Source organism: Oreochromis niloticus, linkage group LG9 (genome assembly GCF_001858045.2).
Source record: "Oreochromis niloticus isolate F11D_XX linkage group LG9, O_niloticus_UMD_NMBU, whole genome shotgun sequence".
Classification (NCBI taxonomy): Eukaryota; Metazoa; Chordata; class Actinopteri; order Cichliformes; family Cichlidae; genus Oreochromis; species Oreochromis niloticus.
Genome location: NC_031974.2, coordinates 30,023,482 through 30,050,425, shown reverse-complemented (window position 1 = coordinate 30,050,425; position 26,944 = coordinate 30,023,482). Strand labels below are relative to the sequence as shown.

The 26,944-nt window shown below is 41.3% G+C and overlaps 1 protein-coding gene across 1 annotated transcript in view; it reads left to right on the top strand.

Moving 5' to 3' along the window:
• The first annotated feature begins 2,076 nt into the window (after positions 1–2,076).
• Positions 2,077–26,944, top strand: part of gfod1 (glucose-fructose oxidoreductase domain containing 1) — a 40,247-nt gene continuing 15,379 nt past the window's right edge. Inside the window, exon 1 of the mRNA XM_003450247.4 lies at positions 2,077–4,599. Within this exon, the coding sequence (XP_003450295.1) occupies positions 4,347–4,599 (253 nt within the window). The 5' untranslated portion in view covers positions 2,077–4,346. The remainder of the gene's footprint in view (positions 4,600–26,944) is intronic.

Sequence of the window (26,944 nt, the reverse complement as noted above, 5' to 3'; positions counted from 1 at the left end):
TACGAAATTTTCTTGGCCCAAGCTGCTCTCAGGATTTTGTCTTTTATGTCATACCTCTGGAAATTAACCACAATAGACCTTGCAATTGCTATGTCTTGCGGCTTTGGTCCCAGTGATCGGTGAGCGCGCTGAATCTGCAACTCATCATCTTCGGGAAGGGCAAGTTCTTTCTTCATGAAGTTGTTAATGAATGCCATCATATCATTCCCCTCAGCACCTTCCTTAATTCCGTATATACGGAGGTTGTTGCGGCGCGATCTTCCTTCCAAGTCCGTGACTTTGGTCTGGAGAGTTTTCTGCTGGTCCAGACAGTGAATTAGCGCATCTCTCAGGTCCACATTCACTGTCTCAAGTTCGTTCACACGTTGTTCTGCTTCAGTTAACCTTGTGGCGTGATTACGAATATCCACGATGACATCTTGTAGCTTCTGGTTCATCTCAGCCTTTAGGTTATTCAGATCTTCTTTGATTTCTTTCCTCATCTCTCGGATGTTATCGCTCAAATTTTGTATTGCTTTAGCCATTGTTAGCTCGTTTTCCTCACTTTGCTCCGTGCTCCTCTTCATGCTAGCTCCGTCGCCGTCGTTGTCCTGTAAGGTGTCTTTTGCCTCTCCGTAACTTTTGGAGCCCCCCTGTGTCTTTTTACATCTGCCTCCACGCATTGTATATCATTGTCAGTGTGAATACGTTTATTGTATCGAGTTTGTGGAGTTTTCCTCACTTATGATCAGGAACGGTCAAAAAGTTAATCCGCCATCTTGGAGCGCCCGCCGGAAGTCCGCTAGTCTTTGATTTTATTTATTTTCTGTTGTGTTTTACTTGCATCTATTTGAAAGAGTGAGTGTAAACACAAAAAAAATATTTTATTTTATGTGCTGGAATGTGCAGAAAATAGGTTTAAATGTTAAACAAATTTCTTCCAGTCAGAGAATGTTGCATATAATTTAATTTTTGCTTGATGCATAAAGTTAAAAGATTAAAACTAATAAAACAAGTTTTAAAAAGAGACTTTTCCATTTGATTACATTTTGTATGATGAATTATGCAGAAAAAGTAGAATTGGGCTGAAAGATCTATCGCTTTATCACCTATTCAGGTTGTAAATCGTGTTTTTAAAAAGTAACTAAGTAACTAAGTAATTAATTACTTTTGAAAATAAGTAATCAGTAAAGTAACGGGATTACTTTTTGGGGGAAGTAATCAGTAATTAGTAACTGATTACTTTTTTCAAGTAACTTGACCAACACTGGCGCTGACGGGTTTGACCCCAACTGGCCGCACAGTTCCTGTCTCACATAAACAAAAGAAACAAACAAAAAACATGAGTCAATTACAGTGCAACTGTGATGTTTGAAACATTTACATTTTTATCCCTCCCTAAGTCAGAACAGTTACTACCATGTTTTCAATAGTCCACAGGCACATGGACGACAGGTTTCTGATGCTATAACTTCAGGAGGAAGTTACTGTGTGTGCTACAAAATCCTTAAAGCTTTTTCTTTAAATGGTGTTTCTGAGCAGACACACGCTGTGTCAGAAACAGTAAAGAACTCTCAGCTTTGACCTTTGACAGCCAGCAGCTGCTTTCTGTGTGCAGTCTGCACCTAGCAAGTTCAGAGTCTATCTCTCTCTCCTGTTCCCTCATTCCTTCTTGAGCAAATGATCTGGAGACGGAGATGTTTCCATCCATCTGCACAAATGTGTTATTGGCAGACACAAAGAAATCTCACTGGTGTTTCAGATCCCTCATGAACCAAAATAACAGTCCAGTAATGCAATATTGTGTGCTCATGTCTGTATTGATTTATGACATTCAGCTTTTTCCATTCATTGAACAAGGTCCTGCTGGGTCATTAGGATGTTTTCTTTCAATGATTTACACGCACAAATATATGTAGATAAAACAGGGCGAAAGATTAACTTAAGCATATTATTTGTTCAGTCTGTGTGATCAGGAAGTTTACCATTCGTGCATGAATTATGACAACCTCAATCAGGATTTTTTTTTAAGTATTTTTATTGATCTTTAGGCATGAAAAGATGAATAAAAATACTTAAGAAAAAAATCCTGACGGGGGTTGTTATAAGTCATGCATGACAGGGCTAAATAACAATAATTACAATGAAACACGTCATATATCTATAGTAACATTAAACGACCAGTGGGTGGCAGGATATGGAGTGGCACATCAATGTCCAATTTAGTGGTTTATGTGCAAGTATACCATCAACACTGACAGAAATACAAGAAAACAGCCTTTGAATAGTGGTCCACTGTAGCGACTACTATGTGTGAAAGGGTTAATGAGTCATAGACTGTATATAAAAGATGGCCAAAAGATTTATAGTCCTGTAGGAGTCAGTGAAAAAAGGGCCTTCGACTTCATTGATCTATACCCTTGGTAGTTGCCTGATGAGTATATGGCCTCAATTGCCAGTCTTCAAGACTTATTCCACAAAACATGATGTTCTTTACTAAATTATGATTAAAAGGCAGAAGGCAAGGTGTTTGTAATGAGTTTCTCAGATCTGCTGTGTGCTGTGATGTCTGGTGACTGATGGGTGAGGACGCAGGTCTACATCTTTCTATACAGTCTGCGGTTAGAATACCATTATCATACTGTTGGCAATCACACCAGATGCACTTAGGTCAAGTGAACTGGTGTGACTGGTGATGACACCTTTTGGAGGTATCTGGTCATAGAATGAACAATGACAGTACAGGGATCAACACAATTTCAAATATGACACTCATATTACATATCATATTACTCTGATGCACAGGTCAACATTCAGGTTGCTAAAACATGAAATGGTACAGAATGAACAGTGTTAGGGAACATCTTCTGGGAACCATTTACTACCGTGAAAATCTTGTAATATTTCTGCCTTAGCATTGCTAAAATCTGAAATTATTATGAGTTAATAATAAGACAGTAAATCAAAAAGATGTAACAGTAAGCAAACACAATTTAGTCATGGCTGTAATGTGGTCCTCTGCAGCTTCTGTAGCTGCAGTAAATGTAGCTACAGTGTTGTTGGTGTGTGTGGTTCCTGCGTTATTAACACCAGAAAAAGCAGATATGTTGAGGAACCAAGCACACTGTGGCCACGATGAAATTCATATCCTTTATCCACTTCAAAGGGTCCTGATCCCTGCTGTAGAGTGCACAGTAGCTCAGCTTTATCATATCTTAAACCTGGAAAATGAGCTCTTTGCCTCTGACAGCACGGTGTGGTATAGTGTGTTTAGTTCTCTTTAAACAGCTGAAGAACAGCTTAAAAAGCTGCCCTGTGACGCTTCTTATACACACTAACGTGAACACTGAGTCTTACTGGATATTTCTAAAAACTAGGGTGGAAAATATAGAAAGTAACTTCCTCTGACTTCAGCTGGCAGACAATAACTTTTGGTGTATGGAAGTATAGCCAGAATCTGAATCTGAAATAGCACCTCTGAGAGTAAACCTTCAATTGCAGCACCTATAAAAACCACGGAAATATATATAATATAATATATGTATCACTTGTTCTTTATTTGGTTTGGGGGTGTAGGGGTCGGAGGTGTAATGAGTGATGGTGGGAGGGTGCGTGTGTGTATTTTTGTTTATTTTCTGCTCTGAATGTGTACAGCACTTTGAGTTTGTATGGAAAGTGCTGTAGAATTAAAGTTTTAATCGACTGGTTGATTGTAACTCATATGAATCACACATACACACGAACAACCATGCTACGTGAAGCTTTTATTTTGAAATGGTGCTGCTAGTAGCGCTTCCTGTGTGTGTGTGTGTGTGTGTGTGTGTGTGTGTGTGTGTGCGCGCGCTCCAGCACCGTAGCACTGCAGCCGCTGTAGGATCCTACGGGGAGCGGGCACAGGGCGACGGCGGTGTTTCCGGCAGCCTGCCGTCAGACCAAGCGCTTTCCCGGCTCACGTTTCTTCCAGCCCGCGTTATTTTCAGGGAGGGTCCTGCAGGGGGAGGAATAAGCAAACCGCGGAGGAGGAGACACGCTCTCCGCCTGCTTGGCGCAGTCAGTGCGGTGATAGCTGTCAGGCGTGGACGAGGTGAAGAGCGGAATGGTTCATTTATAGACTTCGCTCAAGCGTGGAAGCGTGGTCGGATTTCCGCCTGTTCTCGGGTTATTTTTCGGCGGGTGATAACGACAGTTCGTGTCCGATCGCAGAGAGGGGGCGACGTGGAAATGCCGCACAGAGATTGTGTGAGTGCAGGTGGATGGCCAACCTGACGGTCCCCGCCGCCGCTTCCCTTCACAGCTCTGCTGGCGTCCGGAGCTGCGAACACCGAGCGAATCCATACAGAACCAAATCCAACTAATAACCCGGAGCTATGCTTCCTGGGGTCGGTGTGTTCGGCACCAGCCTTACCGCACGGGTGATCATCCCGCTGCTGAAGAACGAAGGCTTCGCCGTTAAAGCGCTGTGGGGCCGGACACAGGAGGAGGCGGAGGAGCTGGCCAAGGAGATGAACGTGCCCTTTTACACCAACAGGATCGACGACGTGCTGCTGCATCAGGATGTGGATCTGGTCTGCATCAACCTGCCGCCGCCTCTGACGCGGCAGATCGCTGTCAAGACACTGGGTGAGTCTGGCTGCTCCTCCTGCTGCTGCTGTTAGGATGGATGTTGCGGGCCTAGCGTGCAGGCTGCACCGGGCCACTCTTTAACACCACATGCCGCCTTAGTATGCTCACAGTGCTGCAATGGATGAGACCTAGAAGTGGGAGCTTAGTTAGCAGGTGTGGTTGTTAATGATAGATGCCCCGAGCTTTATCTCACCAGCTGTGAGCGTTGAAAGTGTCCTCTTGGATGACTTACAGCAGGCTGTTTGTGTCCTTAACACAGAGCTCTGCAGATGCTGTGCTCCTGAGCAAAACAGTGCTTTTCCTCCCCCATGCAAACGGGTTTACAAGTTGCAAATGTCTCTGACAGGATGTTATAATGTTTTGCATTCATAAAATAATGCATTAGTGAATACATGCAGGTTAGATGTGAGTATATGGGGACTCCCTGCGAGGCAAGGTCTTCAGTCAAACAGCAGATTTAACCCATATTAGTGAAACTGTCACACACAGAAAACTAGAAACCCCCAGAGACCAGGCCTGCATGCAGGACAAGACAGGCACACACACTTGCACATACACACAGAGATTGTTCTAGTTTGAATGTGGAGCAGTGCAGCTTATTTTGGAGATCACATCCAGGAGGGGTGAGCCTGCTGTGAGAGAATGGTGGCAAGAACTGCCGAGCTCTACTTCATACAGGCTTTATTTGCCCCACAGTCTGGGAGCAGAGCTCAGCTGGCAGTGAGCTTTAATAGGTCAGGTCTGCTGAACATTGAAAACAAACGGGTTCAAAGACACAAAAGCATCCGGGGAAGTATTAGGTTATATCTGGGAAAACATGTTCCTGCTTAGCTACCAAGCTGCAGGAAACAGGAGAGTGTGTAGGACGGTAACAAGGTGAGAGGTAACATCTTCAGCTGCATTGTTTTGTTTCATTAACAGCCTCAAAGATATTCCAGTCATAATGACATAAGTTAAGATGCTGAAACAAGTGACTTGCTCTATATAGCTGTGGTGTCACTGGTTGTAGTCATTTCCCTACAGTTATAAATATCCCCAGTATTAACCATGATTAATATAAAGTTAAGATGATTAACTTTATATTAATCATGGTTAATTAATCCCTGGCTGTCAGGGAGTCTGTTTAAACTCATTTAGAGGGGGAGCCCTTGTCTCAGACAGCGACAACTCATTAGGAACATTTAAGGAAGTGCTAATGACAGACCGTAAGAGGAAACATTACCTTAACTTTAATGCTACGTCGACTTGAGGTGCAAACAGTTGCATAACTAGTTTAGCAGATGCTGCTTTACTAAAGCAGTAAAACTTGCTACACTGCTTATTTAAAAAGCGCTTCATTGTCTTTCATTTTGCCACATTTTCATTAAAATAAAGTGAGCCAATGCTTTGGAATGCGTTGGCACAGAATGTAAATACACTACAGCACCTTCATGCGCATTTTATCGACACTTCAGGACCGACCAGTCTGGTAGCAGAACCAGTTTAACCCACCCCAGCTTACTACTACATTTGTTGCACTTTTGCGTCATCACTGGGGTGGCTGCAGCTCAGGTGGTAGAGCAGGTCAGCTACTAACCGGAAGGTTGGTGGTTCGATCCCAGGCTCCTCCAGTCTGCATGCCAAATATCCCCCATGCTGCTCTCCGATGCATCCATCGCAGTGTGAATGTGTATGAATGTTAGATACTAAGCACTTAACAACCTAGAAAACGTGCTTGTGTGAATGGGTGTGATTGGGTGAATGAATTAGTTGTATAAAGCTCTTTGAGTGCTCAGATAGAGTAGAAAAGCGCTATATAAGAACCAGTCCATTTACCATTTACACTGTAATAATGACAGGAAGGTCAGAAGTAGACTTTTTGCAGTACAGGGTCCACACCAGGTCTCCTAAGGTTAAATATTAGACTTAAATAAAATATTAGCATTGTTCAGGATGTCATCTAAGGAAGTAAGTCATAAGTAGAGTTAAAGAAATTGATCACCACCTTGGTAAAAATGGTTAAAACTTCAGCAACATCCAGTAACTACAGGCTGTAGTTGGTGCCATAAGAGTCAAGCAGGCCTAAACAATTTCTTTCTCATTTTTAGTGGCTGGAGTGAAGCTTTTCATAAAATCATGTGATCCTCATTGGCACAAAAAACACTTGAACATCTATGGTTCCATGACAACGTGGCATTCTCCATGCAGGTCACGTGATCTGATGTCAAGAGCTCCTATAAGCTATTTAGTAGGCCTGAGGGGGGTGCTCACATTGCAGCAGAACCATGTGTAGCACTCAGAGTGGGTTCTTGGTTTGTTCTGAGATGGTTTATAAAACAAAACAAAAAAACTGCAGTAAATTCTAAATAAAAGATATGCATGAACAAGCATAACCCTTATCAGTAACTGTCACTTTCACTTAACACACTCGACCTGCTCCATCCCACTTGTCCTGTCTTATGTGATTGTACTACATTAACTCAAAGTCAAGCAAGTAAACTTTGAGTTATTGTTGTACCATAACTCCACGTGTCAGCCACCTCTACATCGGTCGTCATGCTCCTGGGGAGCACAGTTACCCTGAGCTATAGGAGAGGCTGTTCCAAAACTCTTCCAGAAGCAAGTCTTGCCACTAGCCAGCTTGACAACGACCCTGGGCACCTCTTTGAGTCTGAGACCCCTTATTTAAACGAGCTTGGCATGCTTTCTTCCCAGCGTGTTATAATCATGTTATACAGCTTAAATCCAAAGTGCTGACACAATCATTGTCTCTGTCCCTGCTAGCAAAGCGCAGAAGAGACGACACGCTAAATCACATCATCATAAGTCAAGAAAACAACAAGTACACGTACCTTCATGTTTACATGATAATTAGACATGCTGTATTTTTGCCACTGTGCCGCTGAATCTCTGCTGAGCCGGTGCACTGCTGCACCAGTTTGAATGTAACAAGCTCGTTGGGTGCAGCGGTGGAACAGCTGCCATTTTTACCATTATGGGATTCTTCCATAGATTTCTATAGTGTCAGGTCTCTGTTGAACATTGTGTCAAGTTAGGTCCAAGTGTAGGGCGACTGCCGTGGAGCAGGCCTCCTCAGGGGTGCAGCTGAAGGTTAGAAATTTTTGCTCATGAGCAGGATGCCAGGTTAGACAGGCTGTATAACCCCATGTACAGTCGGTCTTCCACATACTGGAACCGCTGCTGATTCTTAGTGTAATAGTTGTGTAATAGTCAGTGTCCCTGTGTGGAGATAAGGCCTCTGCGGTTCCATTCATTCCCACACTGCTGCCTTGTTTGTTCCCTGGCTTCACCTGATTCTGTAACGTGAGCTAACAAAAGGGATGGGACTGATGTACAGGGTGGGCCATTTATGTGGATACACCGTAATAAAATGGGAATGGTTGGTGATATTAAAGTCTTGTTTGTGGCACATTAGTATATGTGAGGGGGAAAACTCCTCAAGATGGGTGGTGACCATGGTGGCCATTTAGAAGTCGGCCATCTTGGATCCAACTTTTGTTTTTTCAATAGGAAGAGGGCCATGTGACACATCAAACTTATTGGTAATGTCACAAGAAAAACAATGGTGTGCTTGGTTTCAACGTAACTTTATTCTTTCATGAGTTATTTACAAGTTTCTGACCACTTATAAAATGTGTTCAATGTGCTGCCCATTGTGTTGGATTGTCAATGCAACCCTCACACACTGATAGCAACACCGCAGGAGAAATGCCAGCACAGGCATCCAGTATCCGTAGTTTCAGGTGCTGCACATCTTGGTGTTTGGTGTGGTATATGGGGTACAACGATAGTGGGTCCAAATTTCATCAATGGAAACCTCAAGGCCACTGGATATTTGAAATTGCTACATGATGATATGTTTCCCTCTTTATGCACTGAAGCTGGCACGTTCCCTGAGTTTTTCCAGCAAGATGGTGCACCACCACATTATGGGTGCCAGGTCCAAGCATTCCTAGATGAACAGTTTCCTGGAAAGTGGATTGGTTGTCATGGGCCAGTTGAATGGCCCCCAAGGTCTCCCGATCTGACCCCCTTAGACCTTTATCTTTGGGGTCATCTGAAGGCAATTGTCTATGGTGTGTAGATACGAGATGTGCAGCACCTGAAACTACGGATACTGGATGCCTGTGCTGGCATTTCTCCTGCGGTGTTGCTATCAGTGTGTGAAGAGTGGGAGAAGACGGTTGCATTGACAATCCAACACAATGGGCAGCACATTGAACACATTTTATAAGTGGTCAGAAACTTGTAAATAACTCATGAAAGAATAAAGTTACGTTGAAACCAAGCACACCATTGTTTTTCTTGTGACATTACCAATAAGTTTGATGTGTCACATGGCCCTCTTCCTATTGAAAAAACAAAAGTTGTATTCAAGATGGCCGACTTCTAAATGGCCACCATGGTCACCACCCATCTTGAGGAGTTTGTCCCCTCACATATACTAATGTGCCACAAACAGGACTTTAATATCACCAACCGATCCTGTTGGCGTTCTGTTGGACAAACATGAAACAGTGTTTGCAAATTCTGTTGAAATTGGGCTCGATAATTATACCAAGTCAGAATATCATAAACATGATACTGTACATTTTTTAGGTTCCTTTACTGCAGGGGTCTCCAACTCCAGGCCTCGAGGGCCGGTGTCCTGCAGATTTTAGATATAACCGTGGGTCAACACACCTGAGTCACATGATTAGTTCGTTACCAGGCCTCTGGAGAACTTCAGGACATGTTGAGGAGGTCATTTAGCCATTTGAATCAGCTGTGTTGGACCAAGGACACATCTAAAACCTGCAGGACACCGGTCCTCGAGGCCTGGAGTTGGAGACCCCTGCTTTACTGCTTTAAAGACACGCTTTTCCATATAGATAAACCTTTTATTTCTTTATCTATTTCTAAATCAATCAGTCTTTGTTCTTCAGAAGAGATCAGATGAGTTTGTCTGGAGCCGAAGCTGGCACCTGAAGGTTGAGGCCCTTTAAATTAAAGGTGGGAATCAGCAGACAACCCACGATACCATGACATCACAGTGCTTCACTCACGATACGATGTTATTGCAATTTCTTAACATTGTGATATTGCAATAAAATGTAATTTAACCGCAAAGTCTGTCCTTAAAGGAAAACTTTACTAAAGCAAAACTACAAAATAAGATTGCACAGCAATGCCATCACTAAAAGCCACCATAAATATTGCCCTAAGACGGAGTCAGTCAGATATCGGTTATCAGTCTGATATCAGACTGTGATTGTGATTATACGCTGGTTAACTGCAATAATCAAATATTTGTCTACATAAACAGAAATTCACTCATGTGACTGAGCCATTAGCTCGCTCTGAGTTAGGAGGTAGCTTTGTCACGCTAACATGACTGGAGCAGTTTTAATTTAAAGGTTAGAAATTCAGATTTTTCAAAAATATAAATGTTTATGGGTAGATCTAATGAACACACACATACACACAAAGTAATACATGTAGTTTGATGCTAATTCTTAGTGTTTCAGCAGCTACATGCTTATGTGTTAAGAAGTGGGAAACAGCTAGTCCAGATATTTTTCTTTCCTTTCAGTTAAATCGTATTTATGGAGCATTGATTCACAACACCTCAGTTAATTCATCTCAAAGGTGAATGACCTATTGCTAGGTAACGATGTCACCATTAGGTGCATATAGTAATTTTTCACTTTGAAAAGAGTTAAACATCTGCAATCATCCACCTTTAGTTGGAAAACTCCGACTGCTGCCTGATTGGTTCTTATCAGATGCTTCATGTTCTTTCAGTATTCGTTAAACCCCATTAAATGATAAAGACATGTGACTGTCAACACGAATAAGAAATTGCATCTGTTGCTGACCTTTTTATCTGTGCTGGCAGCTGTTGCGAAATTCAGAATTTTATCACGCTAATGCAGGACTGTCCTTTCCAAGAGAATCACCCCCTTTGCGCAAGCTTTAATTATCAGCTCAGTGTCTTCCAGCAGCCGTGTTAGCACACATGCTCATGTCCTCAGCTTCGCATGGTGCAGAACTTGGACGCCCAGCAGCTTAGAACATGCATCTCTCTAACATGTGCTAATATATCTTATATATCTTATATATATATCTTAATTGCCCCTTGGGGATAAATAAAGTCTTTCTGATACCGTTTTGTTTTTTTAAGCTAAACCGCCATCTTTTGCCAGAGAAAACAAGAGTAAGCGGCAAGTGAAAGTAAAACTTTAAAGTGGTTTCAGATGAGAGGTGAACTCCACTGTGTTTGGTCAAAGCTTTGAATTAAAACAGCATTTTAACTTGTTAGTGTAGAAAGTTTAGTTTGTAATGCAAGAAAAGAAACCGAAATAGAAAGGTAAGATCAAGATAGAGAGATAACTACTTCAGGTGTTACACATACGCACTGAGCAGATGTAACAGCCACATTCTGGGATCACTTTTTGTGGTTAATAATTGTTATAAAATTGCGTAATGTTTATCAGATATACGCACTCGCACCATGACTTGACTTGAACTCTAAGTAGATGCTCGTAGAAAGCAGTGGTAAATTTTACAGACGGCAGATGTGGTGGTAAAGTTGAAAATAAGATTCCAGTGAATCATGATATCAGCTGACCACTGAAATTTCATCAGCAGACACGGCTACACTCCTGCTATTTCTTACATCACTGTTTTCACGACAGCTCTGTGAAAGTTATTGTGCTATCTACTGTACAATATAAAGCGCCTTGAGGCGACTTTTGTTGTGATTTGGCGCTATATAAATAAAATTGAATTGAATTGAATTGAAAGTCTTACGCAGTCACTGATTGGCTGACCTGGGGGACTGAAGCACTAAAACTTCCTCTTCTATCAGGGCGTGTAAGCTGATAGTAATCTGCCTGTGGCCTGCTTATTGCTCATTGCTTATTGCTTACCTCATGAGCTGACATGATAAATGTGATCAGGCTTCTTCAACAGAAGAATGTGAACTTTGCCTTTGAGAGCTGGGCGATATATCGAGTTTTTTGTTTTTTTTTAAATATCGATATATTTTTATACGAGATGTAAGATGTGATAATATCCTTTATATCGATATAGTCTATATTACGTTATAATTATAGTTGCGGAGCCGCAAGTTTGCCTCTCTTTCGTCCACTTTTGTCTTTACGCAACGTTACTCGACCTTGCCTCGCCTTCACTGAACACAACTCCCCCTCCTCCCCCATCGCTTCACCTGCAGGCAGCGACAAGATGGACACGGCAAATCTCCGTTAATGAGTTACTGCGCATCGCCCCCTGCGTGGGGCTGGACGGCGTCAACGTGTTAACGAGCTAGCCACGCTAACGCCATGCACGGCCTGAAATCCTTTCATTTTCTCAAAAGTTGACTGCGCGCCTTTTGTATGAATTCTGGTTGTGCTTGATGACCGCGAACCGATTTTATGTGGTACACAGCGCTCAGCAATCTGTGAAAAAATGTTTTAGTTCGACTTTGGTAAGCTACGGAGCTGCACCGCTTGATGGGTTGTCGGAGGATTACGGCTACCGAGGAGCCTCGCGGAGTAATACGTACTGTGCTTCAACGTAATATTACCGTATTGTGTGTGTATAAGGACCATAAATGGCACCTGTTCAGAGACATGGTTACTAAGCGGATTTCAAACTCCAGTAGAAGTTGGGAACAGAGCAGCTGTGAAATCTGTCTATGTTATTATGCTCAGCGTCTTTTAGTTTACATTTTGACTGCACAATTGTGAGCTCTTTGTTATGCACAAAACAACATAGTTTTCTTTTATTTATAGAGCATCATTATTTAATAAATGCTCATAATTTATTTTTGAGTAGTTTTTTTCATGTACATCTATGCTGTATGTTAATAAAAGTGCCTGTGTGACATCTGGGACACAGCTTTGACTAAGAACTCTCTTTTTGTTCTTACTTTATGGCTTTAAAAAAATATCGAGATATATATCTTATATCGCCATCCAGCTAAAAAATATCGAGATATGAATTTTGGGTCATATCACCCAGCTCTACCTTTGACCACACTGACCAGTTTGTTTTTTCCCGCTCTTCATTTGACTTTTGTGTTGCACGAACACACTGTCTAATACTGATTATACTTTGCAAGCATTTAATTCAACAATTGAGTTCAGTTCAACATACTTAGAATGCAAAATTAGATATAAAACTAAAAACGTTTGGTTTGTGTGTTTGTCGTCTTATAATCTGTCCATAATAGTTGGATATTTGGGGTAACAAAAGCTTACAGTCATATATTATTTCATATTAGGATGCTCTATGCTGAAGGTGAGAATTGCCCGATAAGATATTATCACAATAGGTCATTCATGATATAATAATATTATATAATTTTTAGTAATTAGCAGTACACTGAGTGTTGTAGTAAAATATACTGCAATTTATCACCTTTTGTCAAATCAAATCAAATGACAGTTAAACTTTGTGTCAGGGTTCCTGGGTCGGTGACCCAGTGTTTTCAGTTCTGTTCATGTTCAGTTTAGTTTGCCACTAAGGCTGCCACGATTAGTCGACTAGTCACGATTACGTCGACTATCAAAATCGTCGACGACTGATTTAATAGTCGACGCGTCGTTTGAAGCTTTGTAAGATCACAAAAGACGCAGGAATAAGTAGTAGGATTTAAGAGTGTAATGACGGACTGAAACAGAAGATGGCAGCACTGCATGTACAAGGATGCCAGCTGCCGTTAAACTCAGAAGAAGAAGAAGAAGCAGTGTCCCAGAATTCATAGCGCGGCCCTGCTCAGTTTTCAACAATGGCGGCAGCTAGTTAGTTTTAATATTACTCTTATTATTTTTTCTGGGTCACAAAATAAACGTTTAACATATTTTCAGGCGAGAATGTAGCTGTGTAAACCTCAAATATCTGCTCAGTTTATCAAGACACCGCATATTTTCAAAAGCGCTCCGACGTTTTCGGAGACGTCTGTTACCCACTAGCTCGATAGCTACCCGGGGTCAAGGCTCACTAGAGCCCGTGAGAACACCGGACTCCCTGCAAATCGTTTTCAAACCCACCACCGTCTTTCGCTACTCAGGTTAAACATATATAAGTCACTTAGATAACGTAAAAATGTTATTGTTTGGCCTTTTTTTTAGTATTTTATTTGTTCCTGAGTAAATCGGTTTGGCTGAGATTAAAGTTATAGTTTATACACGGCTAAATAAACATCAAGCAGACAACTGATTATCAGAAGTGTGAGATGTTCGAGAATATACTCCGGTGTCCCGTTATATTTTAGATAGCAAAGAGTTTATTAAACTTCACCGAAACAATCTGCAAATCTCATTAAATTTAATAAACTATCATCTTGTCTTTATTTTTAGTTAGCACATACCCTAAACACTTAAAGCTGTAAGCTAATGATAGTTATATAAGAGCAGATGCATGCTGGTGCGATAAGCTGTACGTTTTACGTCCAATGGATGCATGATCTGATTAGTCGACTAATCGCAAAAATAATCGGTGACTAGTCGACTATCAAAATAATCGTTTGTGGCAGCCCTATTTGCCACACTAATGTTCCCTCTTCCTGCTTTCCCTGTGTCAGCTCGTCTCGTGTCATTAGCCAGATTGTGTTCAGCTGTGTACTCACCGGTCTCTCATTATCATCCTCATCAGTCTGTGTATTTAAGTCCTCTGTTTCTACTCGTTCCTTGTCGTGTCATTGATGTTCCTGTGATGTTGTTCCTGTCGCGTGTTCAGTTCAGTAAGCCAGCTAGTCTACCAGTCCATTAAGTTCAGCCAGCCATCCTGTCATCTTTGGTCTCCGTTTCCAATAAACCTCCTCATTCTGCACCAAGAGTCCTGCGTGTGGGTCATCTCTCCCTCGCCTCCGCACACGACCCCTGACACTTTGTCTATATATCTGTTTTATTCATTAAAATAAAGTTATCTCACTATATTTATTATATTTCAATCGGTATAAAATAAGATCACTGTTGCTAACACCTGTCATAAATTTTGCCCTCAGATAGAGTCAGTCTGCTTTGTGTCTGACATCAGTCTGAGACTGACTGGAGTTTAGTTGGCAATTACATGCAATCTTCTTTGATAATACAGCAAATAACTGTGATAAATAATTGAAAATCACATATCAGCTGCTGTCTAAATAAACTGAATTTCCAACAGACAATAAAATGATTGTTTTAATTGATCTCACCAAATTAAATTTAAAGAAATATTCAATATTTACTTGTTTTAAATCCAAGTTGGGTAGTTCTACTTGTTCAATTGTTTACCCAGTGAAATGCTAGTCTGACTGTTAATATTAACATTTACATCATCCAGCCAGCCTTCTCTGTATTGTGTGTCCTCCCTTTACCCCTACTTGAATGACTGAGTACAGAATTAAGAACTAATAATAACCACGGGGATTTTAGGAAAATGGAAAATCACCGGTGGAAGCCAACAGCACCACACACGTTCTTCAGGTTTTACATAAGCAGATAAGCATACTTGGTCTACATTACAGTGAACCTGTCGGTCTTGTTGAGCAGCTTGTTGGCTTCCACTGGGATTTCTTTTGCAGTTCTTCCTCTGGTTTCTCTTTCTTATTAATGTAGCACTCCTGAGGCGTGAAGCTTGTATTAGTGTTTCTAGTTTGCTGCATGCTAAGTAATGCCCTCAGGTTGTTGAGACGATACGATACATTTCAGTCTGTTGGTTTTAGGTGTCTTGTATAGCTTTGCAGTAGAATCATTTCTGTTCTCTAACTTCCTCCTGGGTAGATGCTTTGTGAAAATATGCAGCAATGCAAGAAAAAGAAGAAGGCTGATGCCCCAGTTTGTCATCCTGTAAGTGCCCAGTCCTGTTTTTGGGATCATTCGAAAGGCTGTGGAAAGGTTCTCAGGTTTCCTCGCATGAACAAAAATACTTCAGACTGTTGATGGTCCGGTAATTGTCTGAGAGTTGGACTATAGTCTCACACTACTTAAAGTTTTTCTTTGTCTTCCGTCACATATATAATGTTAAAGTGGTGGACACTCATATTCAAATATAGCCAAAGTTTCTAATAATAAGGTCTTTATATGTTCGAGTAGTGACTTTACACAAAAGCCCAGGCTTCGGGCTGCTCTAAACATTCCATTTCTGATGTTTTTTTCTATTCTTGGATCTGTGATGTCAGTGAGACTGGATATCCCTAATATGGTCATCTCTGCTCTGCTGTACAGTCTGTTTACAAGGGGCAGGAAATCAGAAGGGAAGGGACTGAAAGGCAGAGCAGAGATGAGCTAAAATGGCCAAGGTTAGCCATTGAATGATTTAACAAACCACACAAAGGTGCAGGATAAGATGACTAGGAGTAGTTTGAAATGTGTAATACACAACACTACTTTAGTGGAGGCCAAGGATAAAAGTATAAAGGTAGAAATGAGCATACTGGGTCACTAATCACCTTGTTAAGATTGTGCTTTTATTCTGGTAAATGTTCTCGTTTGGGCAGAAGGTTGAATGGCTGTGGGTCACACGCTGATGGGGAATCTGAGAGTTGAACTGAAATGTAAGACAAGCATGAGTTTCAGGTGCGCTTTCTGTCCCCTCGTGTGGTTCTGTTTTGCTGATAGGCAAAGGAAGTGCAGCCCTTCAGCTCAGCTCTGCGGTGCACTTTTACAGTGACGAGCAACAGGCACAGCACAGCATGCTGTGTCTTTTTAAAGCGACTGTTGGCGCCTTGTGACGTTTGTGTAAAATCCCTTTCAATTATTTACTTCATCACTTGTGTCATTGTGAAATTCCAAAATTGATTTCTGTTGTAATTCTGAGAAAAATGCAACATAGATCACAAGGAAGTTGAAAAGGTCAAGCAGCCTCACAGCATGACTGCTGAGCATGAAACTGACAGCACTGGGGTGTGTTTTCTGCATCAGTCGTTACTCATAACCAGGTTGATTAGTAATACATACGTGATAATGACAAGTCAACAGAAAAACTTGAACCCTTGAGCAAGAATTGACCTGGCAAGCACTCTAATTGCAGAGTTGTACTGGGTGATCACTTTAGTCCTTTAACAATTCTTTCCTGTCAAGAGTGGTCTTATGCTCCCTTCCATGGGGCAGGTGGGATCTCTGAATGGCTACATGAGTATAAAGGTGTTGGGATAAAGTCCTACTTGGACACAGTAAAATCAGAACACCGTCGAAAGCTTCCTCAGTCCTTATGAAAGTACATTTGTCCTGTCTCCCTCCCTGAGTGCCGTTCTGCTGAAGGTTTCTTCCTGTTAAAAGGGAGTTTTTCCTTCCCAGTATTACCAAATGTTTTCTCATAGGAAGTCATCTGATTGTTGGGGTTTTCTCTATGTTATTGTAGCATCTTTTACTTTAGAATATAAGGCACCTTGAAGTGACTGTTGTTGTGATTTGGCGCTATATAAATAAGACTGTAATTGAATTGAATTATCAAATATGAATCTGGTTTCTTTCATCTCAGTGATAGAAGATATGTGTCTGGTTGGTGTGTACTAAGCTGCACAGCCAGACACTCATTCATACTGCTGGCTGGACCAGACTGTACCTGCTAATTATAGCATGTAAAGCTCAGTAGATGAACAGTATGGGCAATCACTCATCTCCATAATGTGACTGTGTGTAATGTGAAGGTTGTTGGCTATAATGAAAGCCCACAGAAAAATATAGCTGTAGCTCTATGGGACATTTTAGCATCTTTCAGTTCACTGTTTAGGTTTTACCGCATTCAGCTTTTCTGTCTTGGTCCAGTCCAGCACATAAACAAATCCAAACATTTTCTTTAGCTATCCCTGTGTTTGTGTTGTTCCTGCATGAATAATATGAACAGTCTGTAGATAACAGGTAACCATGAAGCATTATGCAGACTAAAAGCTAGCAGTGATCAGGTCAAGGGGGTTTGAGTGACACAAAAAATGCAGTGTGTTACTGCTACAGTTAACAGTAGATGATGTCTGCAGTAGTTTTAAATCTAAATCATGCCCATGGTTCATCAGCACTACATAAGATCTCAGACACCTGCTCTGCAGGGCCACCCAAATGCACAGGTTTATTTATAACTTGAATACTAAGGATGTCATCATAAATACATGTTTCCACCTCTGATACTCATACCTAACAGCACTTTTGACTGGTGATGAGCTCTCTGGCAGCCCACTGAACATGTTTAAAGTGCAAACAACGCCCAAATGTACAAATTACAAGAGAATAGCCAGGCTTTTTGACACAAATTTATCATCACTGAAAAAAAAGCAAATGTAAAATTAGTTTAACATTCATATTGTTAAGAAGCAAAAGAAATGTTAATTGTACATGCGTTATTAAAAATACATCTTAGCTTAGCTTGCATTTCCTTTGTTAGCAATAGCCTGAAAACCATAAAGTTGTTTTTCTATGTCTACTGCTTCAGTGTGTTTGCCAGATGTTGAAATTTTAAAAAAAATCTATTTCTTTATTATAATGCATAAGAGCATGTGTGAAAATGCTTTGTGTGTGGAGTTTGTTCTCTATTGTTAAAGTGAAAGCTACGCTAACACTAGCTAGCTTCTACTAGGCCAGTCATAGCTACAAATGTGTGAATGCATTAGGTAGGCCACACCACCGAATGTATGCCTGTATGTCAGGACAGTTGATGCATAATTTTCCAAATTTCCAACTATAACCACATCATGGCATGTTGTTTTAGATAAACACTGATATGATATAAAAAAAATCAAGCTGTTTGGAACAGCTAAATATTGGCTGCAGAAAAGCAGCTTGGGGGTTAATAAAGTGTATATTAACTAGCTAACATTTCTATTTATTTCCACATTTCTTCTTTTTTTAATTTATTTGAGTCACCTTGTCAACTGATGAGTTATTTCCAGCTACCACACACACCATTGTGGTTACTCCACAATGTATAAAGGAGGGAGTCCAACCAGTGTTAGCGGTTTATGTTTGAGTTGCTATAACCACAGCAGGTCACTTATTATGGAAAAATAACCTTTTTCTGTATTTACCACATTCTTAAATGATAAAAAGGTACAAAAGAAGAAAGCACCTCTGATGTAGTCTACAGAAGGGCTCAGTTTTCTTCAGGGTGACTTTGCTTGCATTCATCAGCCTGATGGATGAAGGGCCCTTTGGTTAAGCGGTCCTTCCGAGTGGTTTAGCTCCAGACAAATTAACCACCCTCGCAGACGGAGTCAGCCAGGAGATAGAGTGGTATGCTGACATTCCCAGGCCTTCTTTTTTTGCTTTCTGCACTTGTGTTTTTCACCACAAGTTTCCCACTGGTTTGCGTTCATGTTCTACTGGATGTCCATTAACATGCTAATGACAGCCTGGGAGCACAAGTGTGAAAAAGTGTGTTTTAGAGACAGAGGAATGAACCGAGAGACGATGAGGAGCAGTGAGGAAGAATAGCAGAGAGAAAGCTTGTCATCCTGTTAAATTGCTTTTGTGTGTTGGATGAATGGCCGGACGGGGAAAGCTCTTTCAGCTCACCGCCACGCTGTGCTGACAAGTGAGCATTCCTGGAGAAAAGGAAAGTAGAAACCTCCCCGTCCCTGCCCCTTCGACATGCCCGCTTTCTTCTGCGTGGACCCATTAGAAACTGTTGTGTGGCACTGAACTTGGGGTGCAGGCTTTGGAACAGGAATCACATTGTGTGGGGTTTTTTTGTTGTTGTTGTTTTTTTAAATCCAAGGGCATTAGAGAGGCAAGATTTTTGTATAGGATGGGATTTGAGGCAGGCTTTCAGCGTTGAATAATTCTGCATTATTAGACTAAAGTCTTAATGAGGATATTTTCCTCTATTATTAAATTTGAACAGAGGAATGAAGAGAAGCTTTCAGAGATTTCTCGTTTAGTGTCAGTCAGTATATCTGCAGTGTGTGGAAGGGCTCTCATTCCATCCATCCATCTATAGCTTCTGAATTATATAAGTTACCAGTAACAGTTATTACTGGTAAATAATGGTTGAAATCATTATAGCTGTATCACCAGTTCACATGGGTGACATGTGAAATGAATAAGTTGTTGGTGACACTCAAGCCATCTTCACACATACACTGATGCCCTGAACATTTACATGTTGCCTGACTGAGCAATGTGAGAATAACACATGGTCGAAAGACTAAATTAGACATATTTAGAGGAGCATGGGAGTTGTACCATTTTCAAAAAATAAAAATAAATAAAGCTATAACGTTTCCCACATGTACGTGACATGATTCAGTGAAAAACAAGAGCCAGGCGATGTGGCTAAACACTAACTCATATCTTATCCTGTTATGACCTGTCGCTACTTAATTCCTTCCCGGCCTGAAAACACCTCGCTGATCAACCTGTTAAAACACTCCCACTTACTGAGTGTCTGTATGTAGCTAACTGTGGCATGCCAAAACAAAGATACCTGTGCAATCAGCTGCGGTGTTGGGAAACCACTTGAGTAATATTTTCAACTTGCACAAACTTAACCAGTGGCCCCGTCATCCCCTCCTACATCTCTCATCATCTTCTCTAGCATGCTGCCGGCTGATACACTGTGTCATTAGCTTTATGTGGCTCTTTATTCCCTGCCTTGTCCTCTGTATTCCCAAGGTAATGCTGTTCTTTTACACATCTGCTCAGATGTCCTTTTATGTGCTGTGTTCAGGAATAGGTCCGTCTGTGTGTCTTAATTGGCCGTCAGGGACCAGGGACAAGAGGCATGTGCGGATACGAGTTAAAGCCCCCAAGTTTTTGGTTAGGTTTTTCCTCTAAGACTATTATTGTAACCACGGCATGCCCTGCACTTTTTTCTTTTTAACCTTGGTGGGCCTTTTTTTAGATCACGCTTGAACAAAAAAAAGCATAAACTGACAAACTGACATTGCGGAGTAACGCGCGACGCAGCAACGCGGTCAACAGGAAGTGATACTTGAGTACTCTGTAGCAAAGTGTGTCTCACTTCCTGTTGTGTGTGGGAAGTGTGCGCTTGGGTGACATTGAGGATTTCTTTCAGCGTCTTCCTGCTAATGACAGGTGACCCTTTGCATTCTTCTCTTTCTCTGTGCTTGTGTGTAACACATGAAATATATCCAGCTGCCCAATAAAGAAACGGAGAGATGGAACGATTCATAAAAATAGAAAACAGATCAGGTTTTTCTCTTCTTCTTTCCATATCAAAAATGTCTTTGTTGGTCATATATCTCTCTGACTCATGTCTCTTTCCATCCTTCTTATTTTTCACACAAATTCTTTCCAGCTTGCCCTCATGCATGACTCACTCATACCACAGGTGTAACTGTGTCCCTGCAGTCTCCCCCTGACTTTCTATTATCACAGTCACAATCCCAGTCAGCCAGGTGCATGAAAGGAAGTCAGATACCATTAAGGAGCGATTTCGTGCAACCAGCTTCATTTAAATCTCCATTATTTAAAGGAATTGTCTAAAATCATCAGTTTTTAAAGGTGCTATGGGTCCCATGTTATCAGTGTCCCAATTTCTTTTTTACTGTTATAGCAGAAGTAGTTGAGTATTGTCAGCATTGTTTGAAGTCATGATTCTAGCCATACGTTATATATTCAGCCTCCTCCCTGAGGGAAATATCTGATTTTTAAGCCCCTAACAGCTCTGCTTGTGCAGTCCAGATAATTGCTAACTTTGGCTCTCTGATTTTTAGTGCTCCCCAGGTATGTCGCATTCGGTTTATAAGATTAGGTAGTCTGTTTGACGTCACTGAATAAAGGAAATTCATGGAAACTGTTTAGTATATTGTAATTTAAGTTGTCTGAGAAGGAGCCAAATTGCTGCACCTCCTCTGGGCCTTGACTTTAGAAATTCTAGCCTCTGATGGAAGATCTTGGCCTGTCACACATCTTTTCAAACCAAATCAGGTCGGTAGTATCAAGACTAGAAAAAGCCGGCTTGGAAATTAAGAAGTGTTGTCATGTGTTAAGCGGAGGCCTTTCTCCTGGAAGAGCTGGGTTTAAGTCCGGTATTATGCCAGAAACGAGTGTTGATTGTAGGCTGCAGTGAAAATAAAAACTGTCCCTGGGTCTGAATGTGAAGCCAACATGAAAGTTCCTTAAACCTGCATTTTCCCAGCAGGGGGCAACTACTCGGTTGCAAAAAGAAGTCGGATTGCATAGAAGTCTATTAGAATTTATCCTGAGCCTTACTTAATTTTTGACCTCAGTAAATACTTCTCTGATGTGTATATGGACCCAGTTACTAAATCATATTCAATACAACGTGTTATTTACTTACTGTTTGGATCATTTGTTGGAAAATAAATGCCAAGTCAGTACTGTATGGGCATGCAGTGTTACAGTGTTGCATAATCAGATCCATCCCTTTCATCAAAACTCATTATGTACATGACTAAAAATCTCAAGATCAAAATGGATGAGCTAAATGCATCTTTTTTATACAGTCCATGGCATTTTGATAATGTATGTATTCATTTGGATATGGTGGAAGGCACCTCAAACAGAGGGGTGCCTTCAGGTCTGCAGGAGAAAGGCTGAAGGTGGGCTTGAAGGTGCTTCAATGATATGCCACAATGCAGTGACAATGTGAAACGACTGCTCACACATTACCCCATGAGAAGCCTAGAAATCAAGCAGGGAGCTGAGAGCCGCTGTTCTCTGTCACAATATGCAAATGAATCATGTAATCAGACTGAAAGATGCAAATACTGTAGGTGATTTTGCATACAGTAGAGCACTGTTATTCAAATTGCACAGGCCACTACAACCCTTGTGGATTTCTTAGAATCACAGATGTGTCATTGTGTAGTTGCATACCACTGCACATCTGGTTCTTCGGGGAGAATTTGATGAGTTCACAATATTTCACAATCTTGCTCAAGCATTCTTTCAGCCAGTCCCACAGACCTGCCGTCGATGTTCTTCTGCGGCGCATTGTGATGTCTGTTCTCTGCACAGTCATCGTAGAAGCGCTTTGCATTTTTCGACCTTGTTTATCTCACGACTCCAGAAGAGCGGCACATGAATGAGGCATTGTGTCAGTGCCCTGTCTGCTGTTAACCCAGCCATAGTGAGTTATGTCCTCCAAAGCAGCCAAGAGACTGCCAGCCAAATTCAACTGGGTCAAAAAAAAAGAGAAGTTTCAAAAGGCAGTGTGTCTGTCTCAGCTGATGGAGGTCATCTCTGTTGATTTATGTAACGTCATTGTCGATTTAGAGTCTCTGACTGCAGGTCCTAAGACCGTTATTTGTCACGTCTTAGCAGTTACTCTGTAACTGGGCCATGTTTCAAGCAAATGTTGTTTATGGAGATGGGAAACACGACTTCCCCCTGATGTTAGTGACCCCCCGAATAATACGTTTGACACTTAAAGTGATATGTTTGGCAGAATTATGTGTGGGGAAGTTGTCACATTGATCAGGGGCCTCTTCAGACAGCACTTTGTTCACATGTTCATATGTAACTAGTTAAATTGAGCCCTTACTGAGTAGAAATTAACACAGGCTACATCACAAGCACTGTTATCACTGCAAGACGATAGACTACTTAAGTAGTATTTTAAGTATTCCAGCATGCAATTAATCAAGAATGAAGTGAGATAATAAAGAGTTGTTTGCCAATAGGAAAAAAAATAACTAGCTCTGTTACTTTAGTAAGGAAATGTAACATATTTTTAATTACTCCTTTTAACGGGGTCATATGTAGCTACTACTCTATACAGCTTTTGATACAATGTTACCTGTGCAGTAATTTGATGTGTGTAACAAAGTTCCACAGTAATCGTTGTCATGTTTGTGCTGTGTTTTCTAATTCTGGTTTGGATTCAGTCTCCAGCACGCTTGGCTGGATTTGAGAGATTGCCACAGTCACAGTTTTTTAGTAGTTTTACAACACTGTGCCAACACTTTGGCAAAAGAACGAGGCAGCACCTGCTCCTTGGCAGGCTTCCACAAATCAGCCAATCAGAAGAAAGTGCCCTTTTGGAGACGGGTACCTGAAAGAGACAGGAACTAATAGAGCCTTATTTTTACAGATGACAGGCAGATCACGAGGGTTGTTGGGGTCCGTTATCACCATGATGACAGTCCTGATTGGCCCAAGCATAAGTGTTTTCCCTCCTCTCCACGTGTCTCCACCCCTCTCCAGTAATAAATGGTAATAATGGAACGTCTTTGTTGTGAACACAATTGCATCAAAACGTGCCAATTAATTAGCGTGCGCCTTAAGTCACTTGGCCGCCCATGCATATCAGGACATTAATGATTATTAATGATTGCTCACTGCCCTTTACTCACGTGTCAGTTTATGGTACAGCTGTCTGCTTCCTTGTGTAGCGTTAGCTGTGGGTCTTCAGCGATGTGTAAGTTCAGTATGGAATGACTTTATCCTTCCCCGCTCCCTTTTTTACCCTCTCTGCCAGGCCACAGTATAGAAATAATAAGCTTAACAAGTCATCTCGTTAACAATCACGTGCTGTCATGTGCTCCATACAGGGTCCATTACGATAACTGTTTGCTCACTGCTGCTCATTACAATTCTGACCTTCCTCCCGTCGCTTCCTTCTTTCACTTCACAGCAGCTCCGTCTGGCACAAAGACGCCCTTCATGGCTCTGAAAGAAGCCAAGTGAAAGGAGGGCTGGAGCTCACCTCTTGTTTTGACAAAGCCTGACTTCTTCCACACGGCCACTCTAGCATGCTCACCTGTTAGTGCAATCCCTTTGGAAGATGCAATTTGTTTTTTATTTAAAAGCTCAAACTTGGCAATATTTTTCTCACACACTGTACACAGCAACTCTACAGGAGAGTTGCATGTGTGTCTTTTACCTCATGTGTGGCATCTGTCCTTTACCCTAACATATACCACGTATACATTTTCTGTCACATTGTCCCAGGCTGCTTTTAAATGCCAGTTAGTTTGGCCACCTAAGAGCAGCTTCTCTGGGACAAAGAGTCAGTTACATATTTATTATTGATGACAGCAGGTTTGCTCACTGCGGTCCTCGTTTTTTCTAACCAAACCAGCTCGTCTGACTTTTTATTCTTTCTGTACCTAATGAGCTGACACGTGCGCATGACTAAGCATCTAAAGTGATATTTGCCTGACCGCAAGCAATCGTTTATATGTAAATGAGCCCAACCAGATTAAAGTGTCAATTACATGAGGAAAAACATGTGCGTCTGGGTAGTCTTCTGCCTGATCCGCATAGTAATTAAAGGCAGCTCTGACAGTAAAATGTAAATGGCACAGAGTTGCTTCTTTGTGAGGCAACTCTGACACTGCCAGGCTTGTTCTATCTGTCTCAGCTGTGTGTGTTACTGTGAGCCATGATGGGAAGTGTGCTGATTAGGATGCTTCGTTTGTGTGTCAGTGGTGAGAGAGGAAAAGTAGACATAGTAGCTCAGCAGTTAATTAGACTCTGGAGGAACATGGGGGTGGGGGGTGGGGGGTGAAGGCTTACAGACAGGTGCAAAGTCTTTGTGATCCAAGGTAAACATAAACATCCAGCCTGTGACTAATTTTGCCATTTTTTTGTTCGTGCTAACATAATTTTTATCATTGCACAGTAGGAATATTTAGCTGAGTGTGACATATTGTATGGATGGCCATTTCTGTTAGCATATACCTGCAGCATCAATGGGCAGTAGCGACCTTAATGCATGCCCATAGTGCTTGTGCTTTTATTGGAAGCCACTCCTTTGATTACCAGTCAAAGGAGTGGCAGTTGCCAGAGGGCCACGCTGGTGCTGGGGTTAATAGCTGCACTTAAGCACATTTAGGGATGCTAAACTCCTTGTGAAGGGCTTTAGCTGAGGCCAAAGTTGGTTGAATGAGGCTAATGCTTCCTATCATTCATAGTTGTACTGTGTCCTAATGGACTTATAGTTGGAATACCTGCTGTTTTATCATTCTTGTCCATCTGCTGGATGTACTCCTGCTGGCTGTGCTTTTTTCCATGACTCGTAACACTATGAACACCACCAAATTCTTACTCCTGTTTGGCGTAAATATTATCTTAAATAAGGCAGATTAGTGTTTGGGGCTTCTCCAGGATTTGTTAAAGAGGTTATATGGCATCCACACCTGCGCCCTGCCTTTGCATTAGCTGGAAGGTTCCAAGCAAAAGCACAGTTGACAAGAAGGTGACACCAAACTTATTGCCTATTACTGTAGAAAAACGCATTAAATAACATTATACACTTTAAAACACACAGGAAATGAACATTTTGTCATCAGTTGACATCAGCTGTAAAATGCATGAATGGCACTTGACATCTTTGGCATACAGAAAATAGATTTAAAACCATAACCGATAATATGTAGCAATAAAATTCCACTTGGAGAATACTAACCTCTCAATAAATAGCAGCTTGTGTACACATGTTAACAAAAAACTGCACCAAACATCAACTCATTAATGCTTCTTTAACTTGTATAACAGTTGATGTTGTTTGCACACCCCCTTTTAAGGAAGTTTTCCTACTGAAATGTCATTCAGATTATCCACTAGGTGTTTGAGGAGGAAAGGGATAACGCTGGTTAGTAGACAGATAATGGTTCTATGATGTAGTGGTGTACACATTCTCCTAACAATGAGAAGATCTCTGAATCAATCCCGGGAGGGAACACACATACTCTGGGGTTTGTAACTAGTGTAAAAATATGCTAAATCAAACATGTGTACATCTCTTAATCAGTTAGGAAAAAAAAATTTATCTTTTAAACATTTTTGAAACAGACACCAAATATTACTAAATTTTCTTTCCATTAAACAGTGACTGCGCTCCTCCAGACTCGAAGCAGATTGATTTGAAAACTAATTTCAAATTGCTACCTGAAGGTAGATGACACTACTCATTGCAGGACTGGGTTCCCTTCTGCCTTAGTAGAGCAAACATTGCTGCATTCATCCATCACTGCTATCAAGGTCACTATTGACATGCTAATTTCACAGTGTGAATACACAAAAAACAGCAAATTAGTGAGCAGACAGCTGGCTTTTGTTTGCTTTATGTCCAGCCAGAAACATACAGTGTACACTGATAAGAATGTCTATTTCTCCATGTTTGTCTGGGCTCTGTTGCCACCCCCTCTCTGCTGTGTAATTGCTTTAACTTAAATTTAATTTGGAATAATCAGCAGAAAGATGAGCCTGGCCTGCCTTGCTTAATGTCTGCTCCTATTTGGTGCTGAAGAGCCATTCACTGAGGCACAAACTGCTTCAAAGATGCTGAGAATAGTAATACTGGCTTTAGAGAATCTGTGTTGTGTTGTTTACTCAAACACATCATGATACCAGTTAATCCTGCATGTGAACTCTGCTTTACTACATATCGATTTCATCAGTGGATAGGAATGTACAAAGCTCCTCCCTAACACGTCTCATTCTGACCCTCG